This window comes from Gekko japonicus, unplaced genomic scaffold, assembly GCF_001447785.1.
Source record: "Gekko japonicus isolate JY-2015 unplaced genomic scaffold, Gekko_japonicus_V1.1 scaffold94, whole genome shotgun sequence".
Classification (NCBI taxonomy): Eukaryota; Metazoa; Chordata; class Lepidosauria; order Squamata; family Gekkonidae; genus Gekko; species Gekko japonicus.
In genome coordinates, this window is record NW_015174274.1 from 1,598,706 (window position 1) to 1,623,982 (window position 25,277).

At 42.3% G+C, this 25,277-nt stretch overlaps 1 protein-coding gene across 1 annotated transcript in view; it reads left to right on the top strand.

Moving 5' to 3' along the window:
- Nucleotides 1-25,277, top strand: part of LOC107120956 (macrophage mannose receptor 1-like) — a 59,081-nt gene that overhangs the window by 26,079 nt on the left and 7,725 nt on the right. Inside the window, exons 11-23 of the mRNA XM_015423748.1 lie at nucleotides 5,245-5,393; nucleotides 5,826-6,025; nucleotides 9,621-9,739; nucleotides 10,541-10,616; nucleotides 10,915-11,056; nucleotides 11,685-11,720; nucleotides 11,808-11,977; nucleotides 14,770-14,837; nucleotides 16,190-16,290; nucleotides 18,371-18,513; nucleotides 19,338-19,452; nucleotides 21,489-21,631; nucleotides 23,581-23,710. Of these exons, the coding sequence (XP_015279234.1) occupies nucleotides 5,245-5,393; nucleotides 5,826-6,025; nucleotides 9,621-9,739; nucleotides 10,541-10,616; nucleotides 10,915-11,056; nucleotides 11,685-11,720; nucleotides 11,808-11,977; nucleotides 14,770-14,837; nucleotides 16,190-16,290; nucleotides 18,371-18,513; nucleotides 19,338-19,452; nucleotides 21,489-21,631; nucleotides 23,581-23,710 (1,592 nt within the window). The remainder of the gene's footprint in view (nucleotides 1-5,244; nucleotides 5,394-5,825; nucleotides 6,026-9,620; nucleotides 9,740-10,540; nucleotides 10,617-10,914; nucleotides 11,057-11,684; nucleotides 11,721-11,807; nucleotides 11,978-14,769; nucleotides 14,838-16,189; nucleotides 16,291-18,370; nucleotides 18,514-19,337; nucleotides 19,453-21,488; nucleotides 21,632-23,580; nucleotides 23,711-25,277) is intronic.

Consider the following 25,277-nt stretch of genomic DNA (forward strand, 5'->3'; position numbering starts at 1 on the left):
TCTGCATATGTATGACAACCCAGCCCATACCTCCTGGCAATCTGAGCGAGGGGGCACATGTAGATGTTAAACAATATCGGGGAAAGCACTGCCCCCTGAGGCACACCACACTCAAGTGGGTGCCTCCGGGACTGCTGTTCCCCTATCGCCACCCTCTGTTCCCGACCGTGGAGAAAAAAGGCAAGCCATTGAAGAGTGAGCCCCTGTATCCCCACGTCGTTTTATAGACTCTTGGTGCACTCCACTATTTCCCATAGTGGGGGTGGCGGGGATGGCAGTGGCTAAAGAAGGCCACTGGCTTTAGACAAAATTCCTGGCTATGTCTGGTTTCTTTATGTAATCTTACAGTGACTATGATGAAAATGCTGCATTTGCCGTCCTTCCTTGCTCTGGTCTCTTGTCTCTTTCACAATCAAGAAAAGGCTTCCTTTGCAGAAAACCACCCCACATCACTGCAGTCTTTGAAAATTCTTTGAATTGTTCACAAAAATAGAGTGTGTGTATGTGTGGATGCATGCAAATCAGTCATCCAATTGCTGTGAGACACATCCCCAGTGGACAACCATTGTAGGGATTCTTTAATTATTATTTGAGGATAATTATTATTTGAGTTCTTGCTGTGTGGCGTCTCTTGGTTTGCTGACACTTATCTGGGTGACAGCATCAGCTTCAGGCCTTAAAAATTCCTTCTGTGGGGCTTGTCTACAATGGTGCTTAGCTGGCAGCACTCTGCTGATCCCTTGAGAGGATCCAATTGCAAGGGGGAAAAGCCATTGCCTGGAAAATCGAGAGAATAAAAGAAAGACAACATCCACATAGAAAACAATACACATTTTTCCAAGTGGTGCTTTCTTAATTCCTAAGAATCCCAGATTTCTGTTTACCATTCTGGAAATCATGGTAATGACCCAAAGCAGAAATTTTGGAGTATATTTTCAGTTTTGGAATTTTGAGATGCACACCCCCTAGTAAAAAGCAAAGTAGGTGGCAGTGGGTTCGAGAGGGTCCTCATAACTCTTTGTGGAGTACATGAGAGAGAATTCCATTTAACTGCATGACAGTGAAATGGATATTGCAACTAGCCTACAGTCCATGCAGGGCCGGCTCCAAGGTTTTTTGCACACTAGGTGAGGCTACCTTCTGGCGCCCCCACCCCGGTGCGCCCACATATTTTCAAACATAAATGCATTTTAGGAAAATCTAGGCATCTTATATTTTACACACATGTGGCCCAAAGTACCCCTAATTTCTACAGGCACCTCTGATTTCTAGAAACATTTGAAAGGGAGACTTCCTCATGACTCTCTCTAGGCACAAGCCTCCCAAAGCTTCAGGCAATTCCAGACAGTCCAGAAACCTGGAACTTGGTGTGTAGGTACTTCTTCATACTCTGATTTCTACTACTGTCTAAAAGGGGGCTCATAGTGAAGACGCCCCGCCAATTATGCACCCCTCTCCGTGGCTCCACAGCACCTGGGGCCACTTTCCCTTGCCTCCACACAAGCCGCCTGCCCTGGTGGTGCCCAAAACACCTCCCATCCCCCAGTGCCCCGTGGCGGGAATGGAGGAGCCATGCTCCGGGCGGCCTTCCCTTGCGGAGAATGCTGAACGCTGCCTCCTGTGAGATGGCACTCATTGGGCAGATACTTAGCTCCTCTGGGAGTGGTAGGCACATGACACAGGAGGACACGGTGACTGAAATGGTGAGGGAATACCTTGTGGAGCACTATGAGTCTCAGGCCACCAGTCCACTGGGCCATGAAGGAGGTGGTCTGGCTGGACCTCTCTGCCATGGCCCAGAGGCTCCTCTCATGCCCTCTGATGAGCTTGCAGAGTAAGCGGGTTTTTTCCCATGTGGGCAACATTGTCAGCTCACATCGCTCACGCCTCCTCCCCTGGACAGTTGAGCAGTTGGTCTTCCTGAAGGGCAACTTGCCACTGTTCAGCTACCTGGTCCTGGGTTGAGGGTGATTGAAGTGAGCACATACCTGTGCCTGCATCCTCTCTCAGTCTGTCCTGGGAAGTTGGGGCGAAATGCTCTTCCCAAAATTAAAACGAGACTAGAAAGAATTAGCAGAGCCGTTAACCAGTTGGATTGGCACAGAAATGCCCCACCAATCTCCCCACTTCCATTCTGAATCCACCTGCTCCAAAATACCTCTACAGAACCCTGGTAGGAGTGCAGCACTGGGTGGTGTTGAAGGTGGCATGCTCAAGTTCACTCACCCAGTCACCAGCCACCCCAAACCAAAACTGCATGCTGAAATTAAAACAGCAGCACAAAACCTGTTCTTCATATTGATGGTGATGAAAGGGAAGAGTAGGATAATGAGAGCTGTGTGCCAAACAGAAACCAGCAGAACCCACAGGAGCACCATAAGTAATTAAGCAAATTTGCTGTGAAACATTCTTCTTTGCAGGGTTGGGAGGCGGGAAAGGGAGAGCCTGTGATGAAGGGCAGCTGCAGCACTTAGGCTAAGACTCCTCCACTGAGGCAGTGATGGTTGGTGTGTGCTGCTGTTGCTGAGACAGGAGGATCAGGGTAGACACAACCCCCTCCCTCTCGCTTTCTGGGGCCTCCCCTGGGAAATGGTGCATAAGATTTCTCTGGGTCTGCTGTTGGCTTTGGAAGAAAACAAAACATTACTGGGCTTCTGTGTACTGGGCTGACCTTGGTTTAGGCGGGCTAGCAAAAGTGCCTGCCCACCCTGCACTTTTGAGTGTTCTGCTGGGCTTCTACTCTCTTTGCTTCTTTTAAAAAACCTTGCTGGGATTATCTGCTGGGTTTGCACTGCTGCTGCATTGGCACTGGGTTGTGATGCTGGGCACTACTGCACTGGTTCTGCTGTCCTTGCAAACCCCCTTCCCCTCGCTTGGATTGTGATTCTGTGCTTGACATGAGTCCTATTGTGAGACCTTACATCAAATATTTAGATATCAGCAATCATAGAAGAATTTTTACCCTATTAAGATACAACGCCTTACCCTCAGCCATAATGGAGGCCAGATTTACTAGATCATTGCGGAAAAGTTGTATATGTGGGATGGGATGGGATCTGATGAAACATTGGAACATGTAATTTTTGATTGTCTTATATATCATAATATCAGGGAAGTTTTGATCAAGCCTATAGTTAACTCCTTTCATGTCATAATAGAAGGATACTTTTGTCAATTATGCTGGCAGGAGATAATCAAAAGCTGACTAGGATGGTTGCCAAATTTGGTTGGTTGGCATACCAAACTAGGAAAGAGATAAAGGACAGATAGGCCTAAATCTAACTTTTGATCATAAATTTTGATTCTATTATTTCTGTATTTTAAAGTTTTTAGATCCTATTTATAATTTTAGATGCCATTATATTTTATAATTTTACTGCTCCCATAACTGTATTTACTTGTCTTCTACTATACTGGTATATGACCGTAATAAACTTGAATAAATGGGGAAAAAATAAAAAAATGAATGAGTCCTATTGAGCTGGTATTTGCCACAATGGCACTGGGTTCTGCTGCTGGGCAATTGCACTGGTTCTGCTGTCCTTGCAGAGATGTCCCCCCTCAGTTTCTACTTCAGAGATTCTCAGATTTGACCTTAGTCCTGTTGGGTTTTGGCACTGCCACAGTGTCACTGGTTTTGCTGAGCACTCTGCACTGGTTCTGCTTGCTGGCCTTGCAAAAATGTCCCTCCCCTTCACCTTCTACTGCAGAGATTCTCTGGGACATTCTGCTGGGCTTGTATTGCCTTGCTATTTCCCCCCCATTGGAAATAATTGAGAATGGGGGTACCTTGTTTGGGTGCCCCTAGAATTGGATCCCCTGGTCCAATCTTTTTGAAACTAGGGGATTCTTTTTGAGGAGAGGCTACAGCAGCTATGCAGCAAATTTAGTGCCTCTATCTCAACCCCCCCTTCCGGACCACTGAATAAACCCCAGGATAGATTTGCATTTACTTTAATGGTTCCCGTAAGGTATAATGGACCCCCAAAAAATGGGATTCCCAAATATTTACCAAATCTGAATAGTGGGATTTGGGAATATCAGGAAATACTGATATTTTTGGGGTCCAATATACCCAAATCTGGGGGGGGGGGATATTTCTATGACTCAGGTCAACTCCTCTGCTCAGGTTTGAGTTCTCTGCCATGTTTTTATTGATTCCCTTAGCACTTTTCTGACTTATGTTGTTTTGCATAGAGCAGCATGCGTAAGAAGTCATGTGTGTCAATAATTCTGTGTGCAAACACTGCATCTTTCATTGCCTTGAGCATGGAGCACGGAGAGGTGCCTAGAATATATAAATAAATTGTACATTTGCAGCCACAATACACATGTTCTCCATAAAAACAGAGACTTTTTTAAAAAATGAAGAGTTTTAATATACTGGGAAGAGAAATTAAACTATGAATGTTCAAGATCAACTTTATGCAAACGTAATTTACGGAGACACAGTTGCTTTACAGATTATATATTTTTTTCTGAATGGAGAGAATGCCAAAGTACAACTATGAGGTTGTTCCATAGATTTCCTAACCTTTTAGAGCCTTTCAAGTGAGGACCTCAGTCTGCCCTGTAGCTTTTGAATACACTCAAAAGACTATGGAAGAGAGCCTTAAACTACTTTGGGCCACTTCAGGCTATCAGACTAAACAGTTGTCTTCCCCCTAAGCAACTAGAGACAGAGTCAAAATCCCTAACCTGCCTAAACCCTATCTGAACAAAAATAATTTAAACTGGTCTTTTCTATTCTGCCTTCTCCCCTTTCTTTCTCCCTCCAAGGGTTCCCAGCACCCTGAATGACCATTGCTGGCTTTCTCTACCAGACCACCAGGGTACAAAGGAGACTAGCATACATTAAAAGAGAACAGACTTGGTTCTAACCATCAGAGGTGACTGACCCGGTGAGGGAGTGTGGAGTACAAAAAGGAGAGATTTAGATATAGGACTAATACTTACAGAGTAGGTGCGCAGGCTGAGGGACTGGCAGTTCTGTTTGCACATCCTCACCCTCTGTATATCGAACCTTTAAGGAAAAATGCAATCTATTTATCTGTGTAGTCTCTAGTTCACACAAAGAGTAGCTATTTCTCTCTGTAGTCTCTAGTTCACATAAAGTTTATAGCAGAGAATGTTTCCTGACACACCCAACTAGATCGTGTGTGGATTATCAATTCAGTCTAAATGTTCAGTAAAATTAGCAGAAGGATCATTTTGCCCACACTAATTACCTATTCTGTTCTACAGGTATGAACAAGCCTACCTAACTAGTCTAGTTGGGCTACGTCCAGAAAAGTATTTCTGGATTGGCATATCAGAGATAACGGAAGGCTGGACATTCAACTGGACTAATGGACACTCAGTTACATTTAGCCACTGGAACTCAGGGATGCCTGGTAGGTACCTTTGTAGTGAACCTGCTGCAGGGAATGACACCGACTGGCTGGAGGGCTCTTTGGGGAGATGGAGCAAAGTGAGCCACAGTCGTTGAGATGGTTACAGTAGAGATGAGAGAATGTGAGGCAGGAAACTGAGAGCTGCTGAGAGTTTTTAAAAATGGCAATTTTTGAGAGGAAAGGAGATAAAAAAAAGAGGAAGGAGATCCAAGGAAAAGAAAGCTGAGTGGAAAGACAGATGGTGAAGAAAATGGGATTTGAAGAAAGGTTCCCCAAGTTTAATACGGTTGAGACAGTGATCTAAAACCAGTAGAAATTAAATTCTGTTACATCGATATACTCTGGGGGGTTACTTTCTCAAAAAGGGCTTGTCCATTTTTCAAAAATGGTACAAGTATAAAAAGAAATTTAATTCCATTGGCTTTCCCCAAGGACAAAATCATGGCTGTGTTGCTATGAGAACTGGAACTGCAGCTGGATTGTGGGACATTGTGAGCTGTGAGGAGAAGGCAGCATTCATCTGTAAACAATGGGCAGAAGGTGTGACAACAACTCTTGCCCCAACAACAACCACACTGCCCCCTTGCCCAGAAGGATGGTCTGGAACCGAAACAGCAAGTTCATGCTTCAAAGTAGGAATACAGTTTCTTGTGTTGAACTACATACTAGCTTAAGCAACAAAGTAGAAAATGCTGTCAGGAAACTTTTCAGGAACGTTGAGGATGACATTGTTATGGTTTTTTAGTTTAAAAGTTTTACCGTCGTTCTTATTTAAGAATGCAATGTTTATTTTAAAGTTATATGTTTTCTTCGTCATCTATGATTTTTCTAGAACTGTCAATGTCATGCTTTAAAGTTCGGTAAGGTGCTTTAGGATAGTGGAGGAGGCACTCCCAGTCAGCAGATTGCTGTAAGCATGAAACACAATGTTATAAAAAGATAATCCTAGAAGCAAACTCAGGGATCACTGAATCCAAACTTATCTTGACAGAGAACCTCCATATCTAAATTATGTCCACTGGCTGCCTCTCTGATTAATCTCATCTTTGAGAGGAAGTCTAGATGTCCTATGTAATATTGCTTGATTTAATGCCATGTTTTCTAGAGCTTGGTTTCCCGGGTTTAATTTATCGCTAGACTAAAAACTGGAGACTTAATTTCGCATGTGCATTCAAACATACATTTTTTTTAAATCGCTCTTGTTTCAGCTAAAGAAAAGCCCAGCTAATGTTGCATCCCAGTGTCCAACTCTCTTTGCCTAATCAGTGAGGACTCGGGGATAGGACCATGCTTTATTTAGGCACAGGAGACATTTTCAGGATTCCTCTGTCCCTGTCAGCTGCTTGTAGAACAGGAGCAAAGAACTCAGGTGTATCTTTGTCCCTCCTTTGCGATACTGCTACAAATAACTGGGGATAAGGTTAACTACTGCTTTGAAGGGCGCAGAGCAGTACAAACATTCAACAAGGTGACCTGTGTTTTTAAGAAGCAAAAAAAATCAAGCTTATACACTTTTCAGTAAAAATTTCTAGATAAACATCTTGAGCATATGAGTGTGTTCTTAAAGGAGTATTTCTAACACACACACACATTCCACCATCTTCCGTTGCATTCCCATGCACCAATGCAGATCCCCCCCCCCAAAGTGGCTCTACTCAGCAATATCTGAAGCTTTCCTCTAGCCTCCACTGAAAGAAGCTCTCCGGGAAACTTCGATCAGAGGAAGGCTTCTTATGCTGGAAGGGGGCTTCAGACCACACTGAGCAGAGCGGAAAATCAAGCCACTCTAGATTCTCTCACAACACACTGCATGCCCCACCACTCATTTGAGTCACCATGGCCCTAATATTTGAGAAATGTTTCTTGATAGCTAAACTTCTTTTCCTGCAAGTCAGCCCTTTTGCCCCATATTCTACTGCCCTAGCACCTTTCATCAGCAGGTGATTTCTCTCTGTTGTTTTTCAGTTCATTGATACAGATTCTCATCCTCTTTTAATCTCTTCATCTTTTGTTAACTGCATTAACAAAAAGCAGACCAAGGGGTACTTCAATTATTCTGCAGGTAACTCTGCTCTTGCCTCTCTGGTTCCTCTTTCCTGACAACGGATTCAGTCTTATACTTTACTTGCTTTTTGTATTCCTGTCCCACAGATGTCCCTTAAATGATGATTCCCTTTTTTTAGCAGTGCTGCTCTGTAGGGGTTTGTCATCTTGCACCTTTGTATTACTTTATTATTGTTGTTGTTGTATCATTTTGACCTTTGTCTCTTCTGCATTTTATTTTACCACTCACACCTCTGTTCTCCGGTTTATCTACATCAATATGCCCATGAAAGGACTCCTTTATGCTTGGAAGGGCACTTTAGGATCCAGCCACTTGTGCTTGCCATAGATTTCAACCATCTTTGTGCTCCATATGAGAGAGCTTGTTCTATTGTTTTTCTACCTTACTTGTGTGGGCTTGACCCAGAACTGTTGCAAACCAGCTGTATAACATTTGATTTATTATTCACACAAAGGAGGTTTCCTTTCTTTACATAGTTTCTTGTAACAGTTTGCCAACAGCAGTCCTTGAGGGTCTTTACAAGCAAGTCACTTCAAAGGACTGATTGTGGTGGAGGGATAATAGAGACTATAGTCCTTCTGTGGTTATTTTGTTGTTACTACAAAGGAGTTAGAGATGAAATAATTGCTGCACTCTTGGTTATGGTGCCAGGTCATTTATCACAAAAGCTACTTACCCTTTTCTGTGTTGGGGAAAATGTATATATTACAAGAACAGTGGCTAGATTAGAGTTGCCAGTAGGGATGTGTGGTCTTCTGCCACTCCACTGGCAACCCGCATAGGCCACCACCAACCCATAATTCCATACATGACACTGCCAGCTTTTAAAAAATGTTATGTCTGTAAACAAAGAACCAGGAAGAAGTGATAATGTATGGAATGTATGGAAGGACCGAAGAACTAATGAGTTTTCATCTAGCATTCTCTTCTGCCATCCTTAGCATATACCTCCAACACAAAAAATTTTTGTTGGTACAAAACCTATTGGCGTAAACTTCCTTGCACTGGCAGAATGGAATGGTAAAACCAATCTAATATATTCACTCCTTAGCAAAATAATAGATCTATATCTAGAGCACAGCAATATCAATGATGAAAGTCGCAAAAAAAGTTACAGGTGTCTGTAGTCCAGCACGTTGCCCCATATTTAAGAAAGGTTAAAGGTAAAAGTATCCCTTGCTTGAAAGACAGTCAAATCCGACTCTAGGGGGTGGTGCTCATCTCTGTTTCCAAGCTGAAGAGCCAGTGCTGTCTGAAGAATGAAGACTGAAGATGACTAAATGCTGAGGTGCACGGAACGCTGTTACCTTCCCATCAATGTGGTACCTATTTATCTACTTGCCGTTTCTTGCTTTCGAACGGCTAGGTTGGCAGAAGCTGGGGCCAGAGATGGGAGCTCACTCTGTCACACGGCACTCGGGTCTTGAACTGCCGAGCTACCTCCCTTCTGGTCTGCAACTCAGCGTCTTAACCTCTGAGCCACCACAGCCCTAAAATTTCCAGTTAACTTCCTACATTTCCCATGTGCTAAGCTGGTCTTCCATATTCACTCAGTCTCGAAAAGTGGTCTAGTCATGAGTTTCCTTATTAAATTTTTTCACAGATGAGTTCATATGCAGATAAAGGGTGGGTATGATTTTACATTCAAAATAGGAATGAAGGCAAATCACAGAGATCCCTGTGAACTGCATTAGTGAATCCTATTTTGCATGTTCCAGACAGTGTAGAAATCAAATTTTACCTGAAGGTATTTTGTACAATATAAGGATGATAGTCCTGCTCAGGCACAACATCAGTAAGAATTTTCTCAGCAAAACTTTCTGATACATATAACATGGTCATCATCTGTTGCTAAATCAGTAGCCAGGAAATTCACAGTTTGACTTTCCCCGCTTCTTGAATGTGAAGCCTGCTGTAAAGTTCTGTTCTGTTATCAGTTTTTAAAATGAAGGTAATAGCATAAATGGTTTGCCATTAGGAAAAAAAATACGATAAGCACACAGAACTCTTCCAAGATCAAAAATGTTGAAAAGTTGTTTGAATGTAACAACCTAGACATTGGTGGTGGCACTGGTCAAAGTGGTGGGATCTGATGAAGGCTCAGAAAAGGGGGGGACACGGGGGGGGGAGAGAATATATCACCATACTTATTTTACACTTAGATTTTTAGAGAGAAAAAATACAAGAGAACTTGGTTTGAAGCTCGAGATTTTTGCAGAGAAATTGGAGGAGACCTGGCTTCCATCCATAGTGACGAAGAACAAAGCAAAATACAGGAATTGTGAGTGTCATAACATATCCTTTCTATCTCAGGGTCCAAAATCATTTCAACTGTTTTAGGAAAGCATCTGATTCTTTTGCTTCAGAGAGTTCACAGGCTGAAACATGTGTAAGTCTGTTATGTTACAATAGACTGCTGCTGAGTGCTGAAGGTTTGATGAGACATGACAGCAGGACATTATGAATGGATTTTGCTATGTCTTTTAAGAATAAAAAGGAGCAGTGGATAGCCCTGATTCACATCAGGGCTGCGGGGCACAATTTTTTTGGTCTCATTTTGTGGAGCTGTCTTTGCCCTGCGTGAGGAAATGGGAAACATACAGTCACTGTGGGCTATGTTCTCTTGTTGCATTTTTTTGCTTGAAGCAATCTCAGACTTGAACTTTGGCAGACTGCTTATCATAAGTCCCTTGCAGTGGGATTTGATCAACCAGCAGGCTGGGAGAGTGTTACTAGTAAAGACCAAAGTATGATTCTTTTAAAAGGAAAAGCATATGGGGCTTTAGCATGCAGTCCTAGTACATACACAGGTGTTTATAATGTAGTCACCCTTTATGAAAAATCAATGAGTTGACCCAAGATATAGTACAGATGCTTAGAAACATGCTCTGCCCCAATGGTAGACACCCAATTCATGAATACAATAACAAGATTTAAGAGACTCCACTGATGATACCTATATGTATAATATTTTTCTAGAAAAATTCAAGCAAATCATCATGTTGTATATTTTTAAAAGTTTGAGTGTCATGAAATGTTTCCATAGTCACTGGCTTCCATATAACATTTTTCTGAATTTTAGGTTTGAAGATGAGGCCTGGATTGGTTTAAATGTTTTGGACTCTGATGTGGGGAATACTTGGAGTGATGGATCTCCTGTAAGTAAATTATTCTATTAATATATCCAAAACTGTGCAACCTTCAGAATCCATTTTTAAACAATATTGAGGACAATCATTTGAAGATAATATTGAAGATAAAATTTTCTTCCATAATTCAAGACCATCAAATATAGGTCATTTAACCTGTTTGGTAAAACATGACTGTCCAAGTTCTTCTACACATATTTTAGCACAGATACACAATAACTTTCATGAATTCCATTGTACAACAGACCATACAAATAATTTCTAGTGAATATTACAAAACATTAATGAACCTTTATTTTTGCTATAGGTTGACTTTGAGAGATGGCATCCTTGGTTCTCACCCATCACTGATGCAGGACAACAGTGCACAACAGTTGATAGTCGTTTTCCATACTGGACAATGTCATCATGTAGCAGTTTATATCATTGGGCTTGCCAAGTGAAGAGAGGTCCGATTGCTCCTCATTTGCAACTGGTTGATTAAGCAAAACCCTGAACTAATTTGCTTCATTTCATTTGCGACACTGCTCCTCAACCTTGTTTTAGTTTAATATTATGAGGTTTGAGGCACAGCCACGTATTCCCCCAAACTGATTTTTGCCTGACTATTGGGCACCAGATAAGGGCCTTTTCTTATGATATCTGCCCCTTCTGTTTTCAGGGACAATAGAGATACATAAGCAAAGACAGAAATTGATTTTTCTGTAAAAAGGCACTGGAATGTTAAAAACAATCACTGCACTTAACCTTCAGTAGGACCATGACAGAAATTAAATTATTTGATTTCATACTGACACATACAAACAAATTATGCCTTTATCTGAATGTGAGAACTCTAGACTTCTAAAGACATCGTGAATTAGATTGCTGATTATTCTTTTGCATGCTAGCATTATTTGCTCAGAAGGAATCTAGAAATACAATAGGCTTGAAAGAATGATTTACTACTACTACTACTACTACTACTACTACTACTGTCATGAATTACTGATAGAAGTGAATTACTGACAGACGTGAAATACTATAAAGCAAACAAAGTACATGGTAATCATTGTTCATTTGCTTCTTTGTTTTCAGGTGTGGCCTTGAAACCGGAGCCAAATGATACTTTTGGTATGTTGAACTTTTTAGCATCAAAAGGTACTGGAATGCAATGTGCAGCTTGTGCTTGAACCATTGTCTCTGTGTATTTTTGTACAGCTTGGTCATACAAAATAATTGAAGATGGCTGGGTTAAGTATGAAGACAATGAGTACTATTTTCACAACACAAGTTTGTCTATGGGAGAAGCCCGACGATTTTGCAAACAGCAGAGTGGAGATCTTGCTGTCATTACAAGTGAAAAGGAACGTATGTTTTTGTGGAAATATGTAAGTAATGTATGGAAAATATGGTCTACAAATCATATATAATTTATGATGGGTCTCCAAGCTGAACCTGAAGCTGCTCACATTTTTGCAAGTGTTTCCATCAAACACTAAAAAATGCTTAATGAGCATTTGTGAATGTGCAGTGGCATTTTCACAAAACCCATACATGAATGTGCACAGATAGACATAAAGCAGTATCTGCTACTGTCCTATTCTTAGCTCTTCTCAAACCATACGCCTTATCTTTCCCAGCTGAAGAATAACTTGCTGCAAGTGTAATCTCTGTGATCCACATTAAACCTACTCAGTTACACTTATCAAGGAACAGTAGGGGGAAGGGAAGCAGTTGATCCCTTTATGCCTGGAGCATGTGTGTGTGTGTTGATTGTGCATAGATAAAACCTTCTTAGTCTTTCCCCAACCTGACTCCTGCCGAAGTTGATGGGAATTATGGTTTCTCCATACTGAATTAAGAGGCAAAGAAAACTACAATTCCCATCAAACTCAGTAGCCTAGTAAATTAAGAGCAGTTGGGCAGATGGATAGGTAAACAAGGAAGTGACACCTGTGTGAATTATTTGTGATCAGACCTGAATGCTCCTGTAGAGTAACACACTGAGACTGCAGTCCTAAGGACACTGGCCTGGGAGTAAACCCCACTGAATACAATGTGACATCCTTCTGAGCAGACCTGCTTAGGCTTGCTCCTTGAGTCAGCCTGGTGAAATGGGCAACACTAGTACAGAGAGAACTGCAACCTGAATAACTGAGTGCTCAGGGATCTATGGGAAGAAGCAACCTATGTTTTCAGAAGGATATACCTGTTGTTGTGCCAGGAGTCAATTAATCATGGCTTCTCTCTTTCTCTGCTTCACCCTCTCCTGGAATCTGTTGCAGGCATCACTGTCTTTCCAGGGGAAGGAAAGGTAGCATGGCTTTAGCTGCTTCCACTGGCTGCCCAGCTAAGGGCAGGCACTGGGGCTTTTCTCTGACTTGCTTGCTACCTTGAAGGAAATGCCAGGTAAGCACTGGCATCTGCCTGTCCCTCCTCAGCTCCTGGCACAAACAGAGGTGTGTGTGTGTGGGGGGGGGAGTCAGTGAAAATTGCACCATCTGAAGAGCCCAGACTAGTCAGATAAATGGACGCCAACTGGGGAGAAGAATCGAATAATTTCAAGTCAACAAGCGGATATCTATTCTTCTATGGAGATGGACTAATAGACTGGACTAGTGGAAAGCAAACTGTTGTGGCACAGCCTACAGCAGAAGCAGAGTGTGTTTCAGCAGCAAGGGCCTGCAGTAGACTTGAATGGATTTTTTCATTTGTTGAAGGACTTTGGAATAAGAGAACCTGTACCTGTACTTATGTTTGAGGACAATCAAGCTTGTATTACTATACGTAAGGAAGAAAGCACCACAGCAAGAAATAGATCTATTGGTATTAAATGTATGCTTGTGAAAGATTTGTACCAGAAGGTGCTAATAGAGATTGAACATTGTTGCACAGAGGAAATGATGGCTGAAATTTTGATTAAGCCACTGACCAAAGAAAAATTTGAATGTCTTTGGCCCCGGTCACACGGGAGGTTTTGGCCTGGAAGATGGACGGATCGGGGGCGCACCAAACGGGCACGATCAAACCGCAACATCTGGGAAGCAGCGTGCACCCGTCCCCGATCCGTACCTTCAGCCGGAAATCCCACTGCAAAAAAGAACCTGCAAAAGAGCAGGACTTACCAGAAAATGCGCAGCAAGTGCGGCTGTGAGATCGCCAGCACGCCCCTCTTCCGGAGCAATCGAGGCTCCCAGCCGAACTGCGCATGTGCACACATGCGCAGTTCGGCTGCCTCGCTCTCCCTTCAGTGGGTTCGCCCCGGCATCTGATCGTGCTGGGGAGGAACTGCGCAGCGGCTCAGGGGATCTATCTGATCCCGCCGCCACGTGTCTCTTTTGGTGCGGCTCTAAAAACCACACTTTGACCGTTCTTTTTTCCCCCCATGTGGCAGGGGCCTTTTCAAATGTTGAATATGGTTGATCCAAATGTTAAAGTGAATAATGAATGATGTTTGTATGTGCATGTATAATGACTTACATGTTAGACCTTGAGAAGGGGTGTTGGAAATATATGTGTGTGTTGCACGGTCTAATTCAGTCATTAAAGGGTTAATCTGCTTTACTTTGTATGCTATTGTTTAGACTGACCTGGAAGAGAAACCTGGCTCAGAGCCAATGAAAACAAAGCCCACAAAATCTAAGTCTGTTTACTCACAGTCAATGGTTAATGCATTCAGGTGATTTCCTTCTAGGGGTCCAGAAGAATCTCCATTACAGTTGTTGCGAGACCGTGTGGTCGGTCTGTTTGTAGCTCTGAAGATGTAGCCTTGGTCTCTGTTATTTTGTAGATTTCCCTGTGAACCCTTCCCTTAGAAATAAAGATTTTTACATAGAAAGAAATGCCTCCTCTCCAGTGAAGCAATGATCCATTGAAAACCACTAAGTATTTAAGTATTTTTGCCTATTTTCTCAACACACCCTCGGCAAGTGGCACAGCCGCATCAGCTCCCCTGTGCAGTGCCTTTTCCTATACATTATTTCAAATTATTTCTTACCATGTTTTCTAATAAAGCTTTTTAAACAACCACAAGCAGGAAGTGTAATTTGTGCCACAGCAAATGTTAATAGTATTTCACTTTGAAGAGAATAACCAAATTGTAATCATGTTGAAAATATCTGAGCATTTTGACTTAAGTACTTTTTGCCTTGATAACCAGTTCTCTCTTTATATATTTCAGAATGTCTTTCATGCATTTAAGGATGATGTTTACATTGGTTTAACTGTGGGTGTTGATGGAAAGTTCCGGTAAGTGAACAAAAAGCATAAAAATGTACAAAACAGATTTCTAGTTGCACACATTCTGTTAAGTATAATACCATTTTGTAATAAATGAAAGCTTGTTATAAAATGGAACAAGTCTCAAAAGTAACTTTGTTCTTTTGGGTTAAAAAAACAGTTTGGATGCTTCCAAAGTAACTAGATTCCCACCAATATGTGGCTCGAACCAGAAGCAGGGTATGATTTCACCTCCTGAGTATATTTTTGCTTCTGAAGGGCTGCAGTCAGATGGCAGGTCAGACCGTGTCTCCAATCTCTCTGGAGCTTTGTTCTGAAGAGGGTGATCAGACATGCCACCCTTCTTTAAAAAAAACACACACTCTACTTTGTGCATGCACAGAACAGCTTATTCACCATGGCTGAATATGCGGTTATGTGCATATCGCTGAGGAAAGAATGGCAGCCATGGAGTGGTAGCTGCAGACCTCCAAACATCTTGAACACACAATGGGGTGATTAGACGGCCTGAAATACATGGTGGGACAATTTGAGCTGCATATACTGGACTTTCGCCAGTGTCAAGGAAGTATGGGTGATAACAGGGGGCCAATAACTGGAGAATGGAATAGAACAGATGCTCACATTAAATCTGGTAGGGAGAAGGGAGGATATCAGTCCAAACAGCCCATCTGATTGCTGGTCCATACATAGTGAGAATCAGAATTCCTATCTTTATTTACTTTTTGGTAATGGTAGACTGGTCTTATTTTTGTGGATACCTTTATCAGAATCTGCCAAAATATGATCAGCTCAGAGATTTGTCAAGAGGCACCCAATATATTCTTTATACATAACAGGGATTTGAGTGTTTTTCTAGTGCTCAGACTAGATTTGCCAGCCCAATGCTGTCAACTGGCAGGAGGATTCAGCGGTAGGGATATGCAAATATGCATCATTCTGACCCTGCAATGTTGCTTTTGGCATGACCCCAGAAGTGACATCATCATATTGGCACAATGCTGTAGAATTCCCCCCCAAATTCTATGATTTTAGCATAGAGTTTGAGGGGAATCCTACAGCATCACCTAGCTTATTTCTGGGGTTGCGTGAGAAGTGATACCGTGGTGTCATACCAATACCTGTTCCCCCTCATTTCCCCCTACTATACTGCTAGACGGAGGTCTCCCACTATAGATGGAGACCTGGCAGCATAGCTTAAAATCCACTCTCTATCCCCGATGGCATGCTATTAAAAATATAACTGAGCTGCAAAGAAAAAACCTGTACAATGCCACCAAATTCAATGTAAATGTATACATTGTGAAAAAGGACCAACTGCATGATCCCACCTCTACATACTGTCATATAATTTTCTTTAGGTGGCTGGATGGAACTCTAGTGACCTATGAAGCCTGGGCCCCCAATGAACCAAATAATGCAAATGAAGAAGAAGACTGTGTGATGATGTATGAGAGAACAGGCAAGTGGAATAACAATATTTTATTGTTTTCAACTCTTAGAAATGCATAAGGAGGGCGAGAATGAGATGAGGGCTACAAACTGACTACAGATTCAGTGGTGCTCAATAAATGCTACATACTGAATAGGTAGCCACCATCACTAACAAATTAGGACCTCTGTTGCACCCATAACTCTATATTGACAACATGGATAAAAACCATTTGTGTCTAAATTAGTGCCACTTAAATAACTGGGTGGGTCATGCTTCCTTCTGTGTTCAGAATGATGGGCAGATTTGTATCAAAGAAAGAAAAGAAGACTGCTGCTTTGGAGCATTCCATCTCTTCCTCCACCTTGCAGTATCCTAGCTGAGATCTTTCAAAGCAGAAAAAATAAACTGGAGTTTCTTTGTGGCACCTTAAAGACTCACAACATTTCATTCAATCAAATGCTTTGGTGGACTATATCCTACTTCTTCTAATACTCTGAGTGAGGATCCACTCATAACATCTGAAGAAGTGAGTTCCCATATATAAAAGTTTATGCTGGGATAAAATTTTGTTGGTGCTTAAGGACAGTAATGAATAATGTTGCATCAAACAGCATGTGGGCTCAGGCACTCTGTGCATGGTGCTCTTCCAGTTCTCATAGCTGCTGCCTCCTTCTTCAAGCTTTCCAGCTGGTGAGGATCAGTGGTTGGGGAAGATAACATGTTCACTGAGACAACACGTAGCCACTTAGGGAGCTGCATTGGAACCTTGTCTACACTTTCTGTTTGAGCTGTTTCACGAGGCTCTGATTCTGCAAGGCAGTGGGTATCATGTCCAGCGGCAGCAATAACTGAGGTTGCTGGAAGTTATCCCCAGATCTGTTGTTGTGATCCCTGTTTCCCCCATTTGTATGGTTGTATATCATTATGCCAGCCCCATAGTAATGTATTGGTAGCATATCTGGGGTGGGAGGGGAATTCTTTTCTGCACCATATATAGTTACCCAGTGACCCCATAGTAATGTATTGGTAGCATATCTGGGGTGGGAGGGGAATTCTTTTCTGCACCATATATAGTTACCCAGTGACCCCTGAGTGATGAGAGACACTATTATGAACTGTTTAAAGGAGGAAGATTTGTGGAGGCCATGCACAGTAGGTACATGAGGAAGAGGGAAATATCTGTCTAAGTTTGAGGCAAAGTAGTTCCTTCCCTTGCTTTCTTATATTGGTGCATCTTCCTTACATCCTCAGTTAGTGGAATCTAGTGTGGTGTCTGTGACTTGGAGTTCCTGTAAGGGTTCTGAGCCCAGCTGTCTTAGCACTAAGCTGTAACAATTTTCAGTGTCATCATGCTTGATTGACTGTGGAAAGTGCTCTGTCCTTGGGCCCATTCTCTGAAGTTGCTGTCCTGTCACCAAAGTCACCCTATGTATGTTCTAACGGTGTCCAGCATAAGGCCAGAGAAATGTATGGTGGCGTATCTCAAAATTATATTTGTGTAGGGCTTAGGTGATATCCTGGGCATTTTGAAGGATGAGTTCAGGGTTGTTCCCTGAAGCTTGTAAACCTGTAGGAAAACAAACCATTATCCATTTAGGTATGATTTTATGAAATAATAAGTTTAAAGTCTTGAAGGATGCCTGTTCTATAGTATATTAACAAGAATGTACAACCAAAGAGTAATCTTGGAGAAAACTACACAGACTTGTAAACTAAGGATATTTTATTGATTACTACAACAACATTTATTAAAAACAGTCATAATTACTGGAAATATGGAAAATATGATTTTAATAGTCTTGTTTAGCTATGTTGGTGTCCTCATCATGCCAACACTGGGGAGGGGGAAGTTTAATCAGGGATGCCCCTGGGATTTGTGAAATATCTGTGTTTCCAGGGTGTGGTGTTTTCATGATTGTCATGAGCCAGCAGTTTTAAGATTAGATAGAGTAATGAGAGAATGAAAATGCATTGTGGTTTTTCACAACTTATATCACCATGATAGTTGTCTTGATTAAGTCTTTCTTTGTAAACTCTCTTTTTTAAACTGCTGGTATATTGAAAGTAATATCACCTTACCAGGTAATCCCATATCTTCTCTATTCAGGCTTATGGAATGATATATACTGTAGTGCAGAGAACAGATTCATCTGTGAAAGGCACAACAGTTCTGTCCGTTCAACCATTGCTCCCACATCACCTGCACCTCAAGGAGGCTGTGATGAAGGCTGGCTTTTGTTTAATAACAAGGTAACAAATAGAGTCATCTCAAACATATCACTATATTGTACTGAAAAACAAAATAACAATAAAAGTGATCAGTATTGTCAATTCCCAAAAGAACCATAATTTCCACAAAGTTCTTTAAAATAAAAAATGAGTATTTTCATGCTTTCACATATGCTGCTAGCAGTTTTCCCTTTTAAAAATATTTATTACTTTATAATCTTTAAAATAAACAGGACATAGAACCATCATGATATATAAAGATGTTAAACAGACAATTATGCAGACCAAAGGCAGTTGTGTGAAACTGACATGGCCCTGTAGTCTGCAACATAACATGCCTCAGGTGGGCAAAGGCCATTTCAGGTCCTTTCAGAGTTGGGTTGAACAACTGGCCCTCCTCCGCCCCCGCCAGACCATTCTCTGCTTTGACAGCAACAAGTATGTTACCATGCTCTTCAATCACACTTTTGCTTACATTTTTATTCCAAAAGGAAATAGAGATCACTGCAGAACTGTGGTATAGTTAAATTATTGTGAGCCTCTGAGAACATGAGCTACTCCACTAACTATGGATAGTAAGAATACATCAAACCGGGATTTGATACCATGGTTTGAAGTTGGTTTATTAACCACAATATACTAACTATGGTTTCACTTGATGTATGAATGCTAGCATCCTGGCCAGTATTTATTGAGGCAAAATAGGATTTGCTAGTTTCACAAACAAACCATATTAAAACATGTTTTTTTAATTTATGTCTGAATTGAACCATAGTCTCACTACCTGTCCTTGTGTATATTTTTTCAATCATTTCATAATTGATGGAATTTGAGGTTTTTTTCAGTGCTTCCAAATGTTTGGTTTTAATGAAGAAGACAGAAAAAACTGGAGTGCTGCACGTACCACTTGCAAAACCCTAGGTGGAAACCTGGCAACTATACCTAGCAAAGCTGTTCAAGGTGTGATTACTTTGTTAATACATGTAGACTGCATGGGGGGGGCATTCCAGGGCCCTGATCTGGGGGGGGGGTGGAGTAGAACCAGCTGTTCATTTGATTTTAATGTGTATGTGGATCTGGGTTGTATGTGGTGGGGTGTGACCCAGAAGGAATCTTTCTCTGGAGGGCCCTGGTAGCTCTCAACAGCCTAGAATATTTATTTAGCATGTTTTATCCCAATTTTCTCTCCAATGGGGACACAATGTGACTTACAAAAAAACTAAAATGATTTAAAGAAAGAATTAAATAAACAAACAGAATACAGTGTAAAGAAGTAAGCAAGAAACAAAGGGTATTCAAAGCATCCTGGGCTGGGCTGGAATCCACCATCAGGCCACAGACTGTGAACCACAGACTAAGAGCTAAGGGCCAAAGAGTGCCCAGACTCCATATCTGTTATGTATTGGGACTGAAACATTGCAGGACTGTGCTGCCAGAGACAGGGTGAGCTTGGAGCCGAATAACAATAGACCAACAGGATTCTGGCAGTAACTAGTTAAGATGTAAAATTTTGTAAATAGCCTATCGTTGGGAGTGGGGTGTGTTGGGGTGTGGCCATTGCAGGCAATATAACTGAGCTGAGGCTCTGGTCTACAGTCTTGTTCTTGCTGAAATCACTGAATAAAGTAAAGCTGATCATTAGACTAGGAGTCTGTTCATCCATGAAACCCACTATTTAACAATCCCCAAATCTCCAGGAATTTCCCAACCTGGACATGGCAACCCTACCTCCACCCCCACTGGTATTTTTACCTTTAAGGCCCTATATAGCTTGAGGTCAGTGTACTTGTAGGACCACTGCCTCCTACATTGTCCATCCTGCCTTTAGAGGTGAAGCAAGTGGCAATTAAAAAAGGGCTTTTTCAATAGTGGCACTTCACCTATACAATACCCTTGTCCTGATTGCCAGCACACAGCAAACACACAGAGGTAGCTTCTAGATGTCAGAGCTGGTCTGAGTACAGTTCTGAGGTTCAGATACTGGGTAGATGATACTCACAGCTTCAAGTCTGAAGGGGAATCCAGTATCAAGGTTTCTAGATACAGGTTAAAGTCAGAGATAAGGAGATCAAGCCAAAATACAGGAAGCAAAATCAGTAACTAATGAACAAGTTGCTTCCACACAGCTACTCCCTTTTCTGGTGCTTTTAAGCCGCTGCTAAATAACGTGTATTGCATCACATATCTGCCTGCCAGCTGCCTCAGTCCTGCTCCAGCAAGCACTCATCCTCAGTATTTGTGCTGGGCCAATGCTGCAAGCACTGCGCCTTCTGACTTGAAGGTCTCTTTTATCTTCCTCCAGTGGTGTTCCCAAGGCTCTGGTGATGGAGGCCTGGGAAACTGTGTACTGGTTCCTGGATGAAGATCTAAGTCAGGCCCTTCAGGGACTGCCTCCTCCTCCTACAGTACCTCTGCCATAGGCTGTGGGTTTGGGTCAGGTCTGCTGACTATCTCCTCCTCAGAGGAGTCCTCTTCATCTTGTTGCTCTGCAGAACGTGGCTGGTCCGTTCCCTTGAAGGTCTCCTGGTGCCTACACTACTATCATTTAGTCTTCCCAGGCTTTTAATTAAGGGGTTGATTTTTAACACCACTTTATAGTGCTTTTAGACTAGTTTTAGACTAGACACAGTTTTAGCTGTTTAGTGTTCTGTGCACTAGCTGGGCTTTTGGTACTGGATTGTAATTAATTTTAATGTTTTATGCTTTTATTATATTTTGTAAGTCACCTTGGATAGGCTTCTTGGAGCAGTAGTATAAAAATTTCCTAAATGAATAAATATCCTCAAAAGTACACTCAATTTCCCTTTCCAGAACATAACCTTGAAAGATAGGACTGGTGGTAGAAGGTACCCTACCAAGGAAAGTGTCAGGATTTAGATGAAATGCTCCCATGAATATATGTGGGGGCATCTACTGACATCAAGAAACATTGAAAACAATATCCTGGAATCATTATACAATACAAATATCTTTGTATTATCTTTGTTTTCACTCAGCTTTCCTTACTATGCACTTTAAAAACGTGCCAGTTGATTCTTGGATTGGACTGCATGATATCATTGAAGAGGGAAGGTTCCTATGGACAGATGGAAGTAGTGTGCGTTATACAAACTGGGCCAACAGTTCCCCCAGCTCTTCTGTAAGTCCTGCTTGTGAACTCTTTTGACCTTTTCAAAGTGCTTCAATTCATATCACCATTTTTTCCATTTTTGTAACAAAATCACATATATGGAAAAGTATCCAGGACAGTGGTTGCGGGAAGAGCGAGGAAGTCGGGGCCAAGAAGGAAGGGGAGGGGGTTTAAACTGCCTCCCCTTCCAGCGGCTTGCTCAGCACTTGTATTCATGATGTATATAATTCAGATCTATGCTTTCTGTCTTCTTAGATGCCGAGGAGAAAAGTTAATGTCTTGGAATCTTTGTCAAATATTTTTATCAAATATATACAATCATTAGCAGCAAAATTATTGCCAAAAAATCTAATCAACAATGAAAACCAGGAAACAAAAGCCAGTGTTGTTTAATACTATCAGACACGGAGGCTGCTGCCACACACGCTAAGTAATCCACTTTCAATCCACTTTCAGTGCACTTTCAAAGTGGATTTTGCCAGTTCACACAGTAAAACTCCACTTTGAAAGTGCACTGAAAGTGGATTGAAAGTGGATTACTTAGCGTGTGTGGCAGCAGCCTGAGTGTCCTAATTTAAGAGACCATATTATGAGGTGCAAAAACTTTAAGGGCTTTCCAAGGTCGTAATCAGGAGGATTACAAACCATTACATAATGCCATTACCAACTTTTGTAACCCCAAGGCCCCATCAGATGAATTCTTGTTTGCCTGGATTTGGATCTTCTCATATTTACCGCTATTACATGCAAAATCACCTGCTGCAGATAGAGTTTCAGAACTCACTGAATCGACCTGAGTTGGATTCTGAGCAGGCCTGTTTAAGATTAGAAACTTTGAGAATTGTATAGGGTAATTATAGGGTTAATTTTACATGCCTGTACTTCTTCCTGTCTTGCATAATAAACAGAAAATTTTCTTTTTCAATAAAAGATAAAAGTCTGTCATCTTTTCAATCTGGTTTACTGGTTATAGTTCAAAGACTCAAACTCATACCTTACTTGTTGCACATTTAAAGGTTGTTAATCAGTTTGTAATAGATAAATCCTGGAGCATTCTGCTGCTAAATGGTTTGAATAAGCAAAGTCCTTTTAAATTTAGTCAGATTCTCTAATTGGATGTGGGAGTGAAGTCTCTCATTACAAGCCACCAGGTGGGACCTGGAGATCTCCTGGAATTACAGTTCACCTCTGGGCTACTGAGATCTATTCCGCTGGAGAGGCTGCCCTGCTGAGGTCCCTCCCCGGGCTCTACCTCCAAATTTCCAGGAATTTCCCAGCATGGTTTCAAGTTTAACTACCATGAACCACTTCAAATATGTAGTCAAGGAAGAGCAGAATAGAAATACATTAATAAAAGAATGTGAGCATAGTGGGATATTTAGAGGGACTCAGAAGTTGGACGTGTATACTGAGCAACATTATACTGAACCTGAGCATTTTTCTATCCAGGTCTGCATTGTCTACTCTGACTGGCAGAGGATCCCTAGAGTCTTAAGCAGATGTCTTTTACATCATCTACTGCCTGATCCTTTTAATTGGGGCTGCTGGGGATGTTCTCTATACCAAACAGACAAAGTCAGGCCTGGAAAAAAAAATTCTTTCTTTTTAGAGAAGCTTAGTGGGATGATGTTTACCAAGCGATGTTATTCATAACATGAAAAGCCTCAACTGTTCATTTCCACACATTGAGTATCATTTAAAGGAAGAGGAGATTTTTCTCCAGGCCTGTTGGCAACCATAGCCACATACACAGGCTCTCCTCTCACTTGAGGAAGATTTTCAATGTAAGTAGGTAAAAGCTTCTTAGCTTAGAAATATTACTTTGCATATATATCTTTGTGAGATCAACAATCAATACACACCAAAATATGCATATACAGATGGGTATGGTGACAAGGTAAATTGGAGTTTATTTTAGTTATGAGAATATCAGTGAGTTTCCATTTATTTCTTTGAAGCGCCACGGGTTCTTCTTCCATTCCAATGAGGACTGTGTTGCTATGATAAAGGAGCCTGAGAAGTGGGCGGGAAATTGGAAGGACAGAAAATGTTCAATAAACTATGGATATATCTGTCAAAAAAACACTGGTAAGTTTTAATTTAAGATATTTTGTAGACTTCAAAGCCTGTTTCCTGCAATATAACATTTTGGTCACAGGAAATGAGATTAGTAATTTTAAATGCCATAGTAAATTATTTAAATCATAATAAGCATTATATATATACTAGGAGGAAGGCTTGTTGCAGCCCAAAATGCAATGAGCTTCTAGCAGAGGGCCTGGGTGAGCATGGCATTGTGGAGGAGGCATGCTCCCCCCCCTCCCGGAGCCCCGGCCGAGCACCATGCAGCCCGCAGCCCCTGACCCACCTGGAGGCGCGGAGGAGCATGGGGAGGTTGAGCAAGGCAGCGCAGACAAGGAAGGGGAGGCTGTGTAATCTGGCGGTCATGGGGGCGGAGAAGGAAAGGGAGGGGGTTTAAACTGTCTCCCCTTCCAGGGGTTTGTTTGGCCCCACCTTGTTTGGCCAGTTTGGTGTTAGTGGTTAAGTGTGCGGACTCTAATCTGGGAGAACCGGTTTGATTCCCCACTCCTCCACTTGCACCTGCTGATGTGACCTTGGGTCAGTCGCAAGCTCTGGCACAGCTGTCCTTGAAAAAGAGCAGTTTGTGTCAGAGTTCTCTCAGCCCCACCCACCTCACAGGGTGTCTGTTGTGGGGAGGGGAAGGGAAAGGAGTTTGTAAGCCGCTCTGAGACTCGAAGTGAAGGGCGGGGTATAAATCCAATCTCCTCCTCCTCTACTACTTCTTCTTCTTCTTCTTCTTCTTCGGCTGTTGGGAGAGCGTGGAAGCTGGGGCCGAGAAGGAAGGGGAGGGGGTTTAAACCGCCTCCCTTCCTGTGGCTCGCTCGCCTCCCCACCCCCGTGTCTGCGAGGAGAACGAGGAATCCGTGGCTGAGAAGGAAGGGGAGGGGGCTTAAACCGCCTCCCCCTCCAGCGGCTCACTCGCCCCTCCACCCCCACGGCTGCAGGGAGAGTGAGGAAGCGGGGAGAGTGAGGAAGGGGTTTAAACTGCCTCCCCTTCCAGCGGCTTGCTCAGCCCCCCCTTTCACCAGTGAGGGTGGCAGAGGAAAGGCTTGCGCCCTGCAAATGGTCCGTTGTGACCCTGGACCGGAGCAGAGTGAGCCGAAGACGCTGGCCAGGGCTGACGTTGGCGGGACTCCAGAAAGCAGCCAGCCAACCCAGCCAGCGTCTTCTGACTGGCAGTTCATGCGGCCAACTTATTTTGGCATGCATCGAAGGTTGGGGGATGAAACTCAATTATATATAAGGAGAGATATTTTAAAAAATGGATCTAGCAGCAAGGAGGTGCTTGATGCTGGAAGCCACAGTTGTGGCATCTATTTTTCCACAGATCACCCAAAGGAGGCCAGAAAGAATCTTCTGGGATAGGGCTATTTCCATTTTAACTTCACAGTGTCCTCACTGTAGAAGAATGGCAATGAATAGGAAGTTAATGGAAGAATCGTTAGCTATCCTTGAAAGAATGAAAATAACTTTCAGATGAACTTGTTAATATGGGTGTTGTTGGAAAAGGCAATGGCTGGTGCACAAAGAAGAAGAGAAAGACTCTGGAGGGGGCAGCAAGAAGACAATTAGA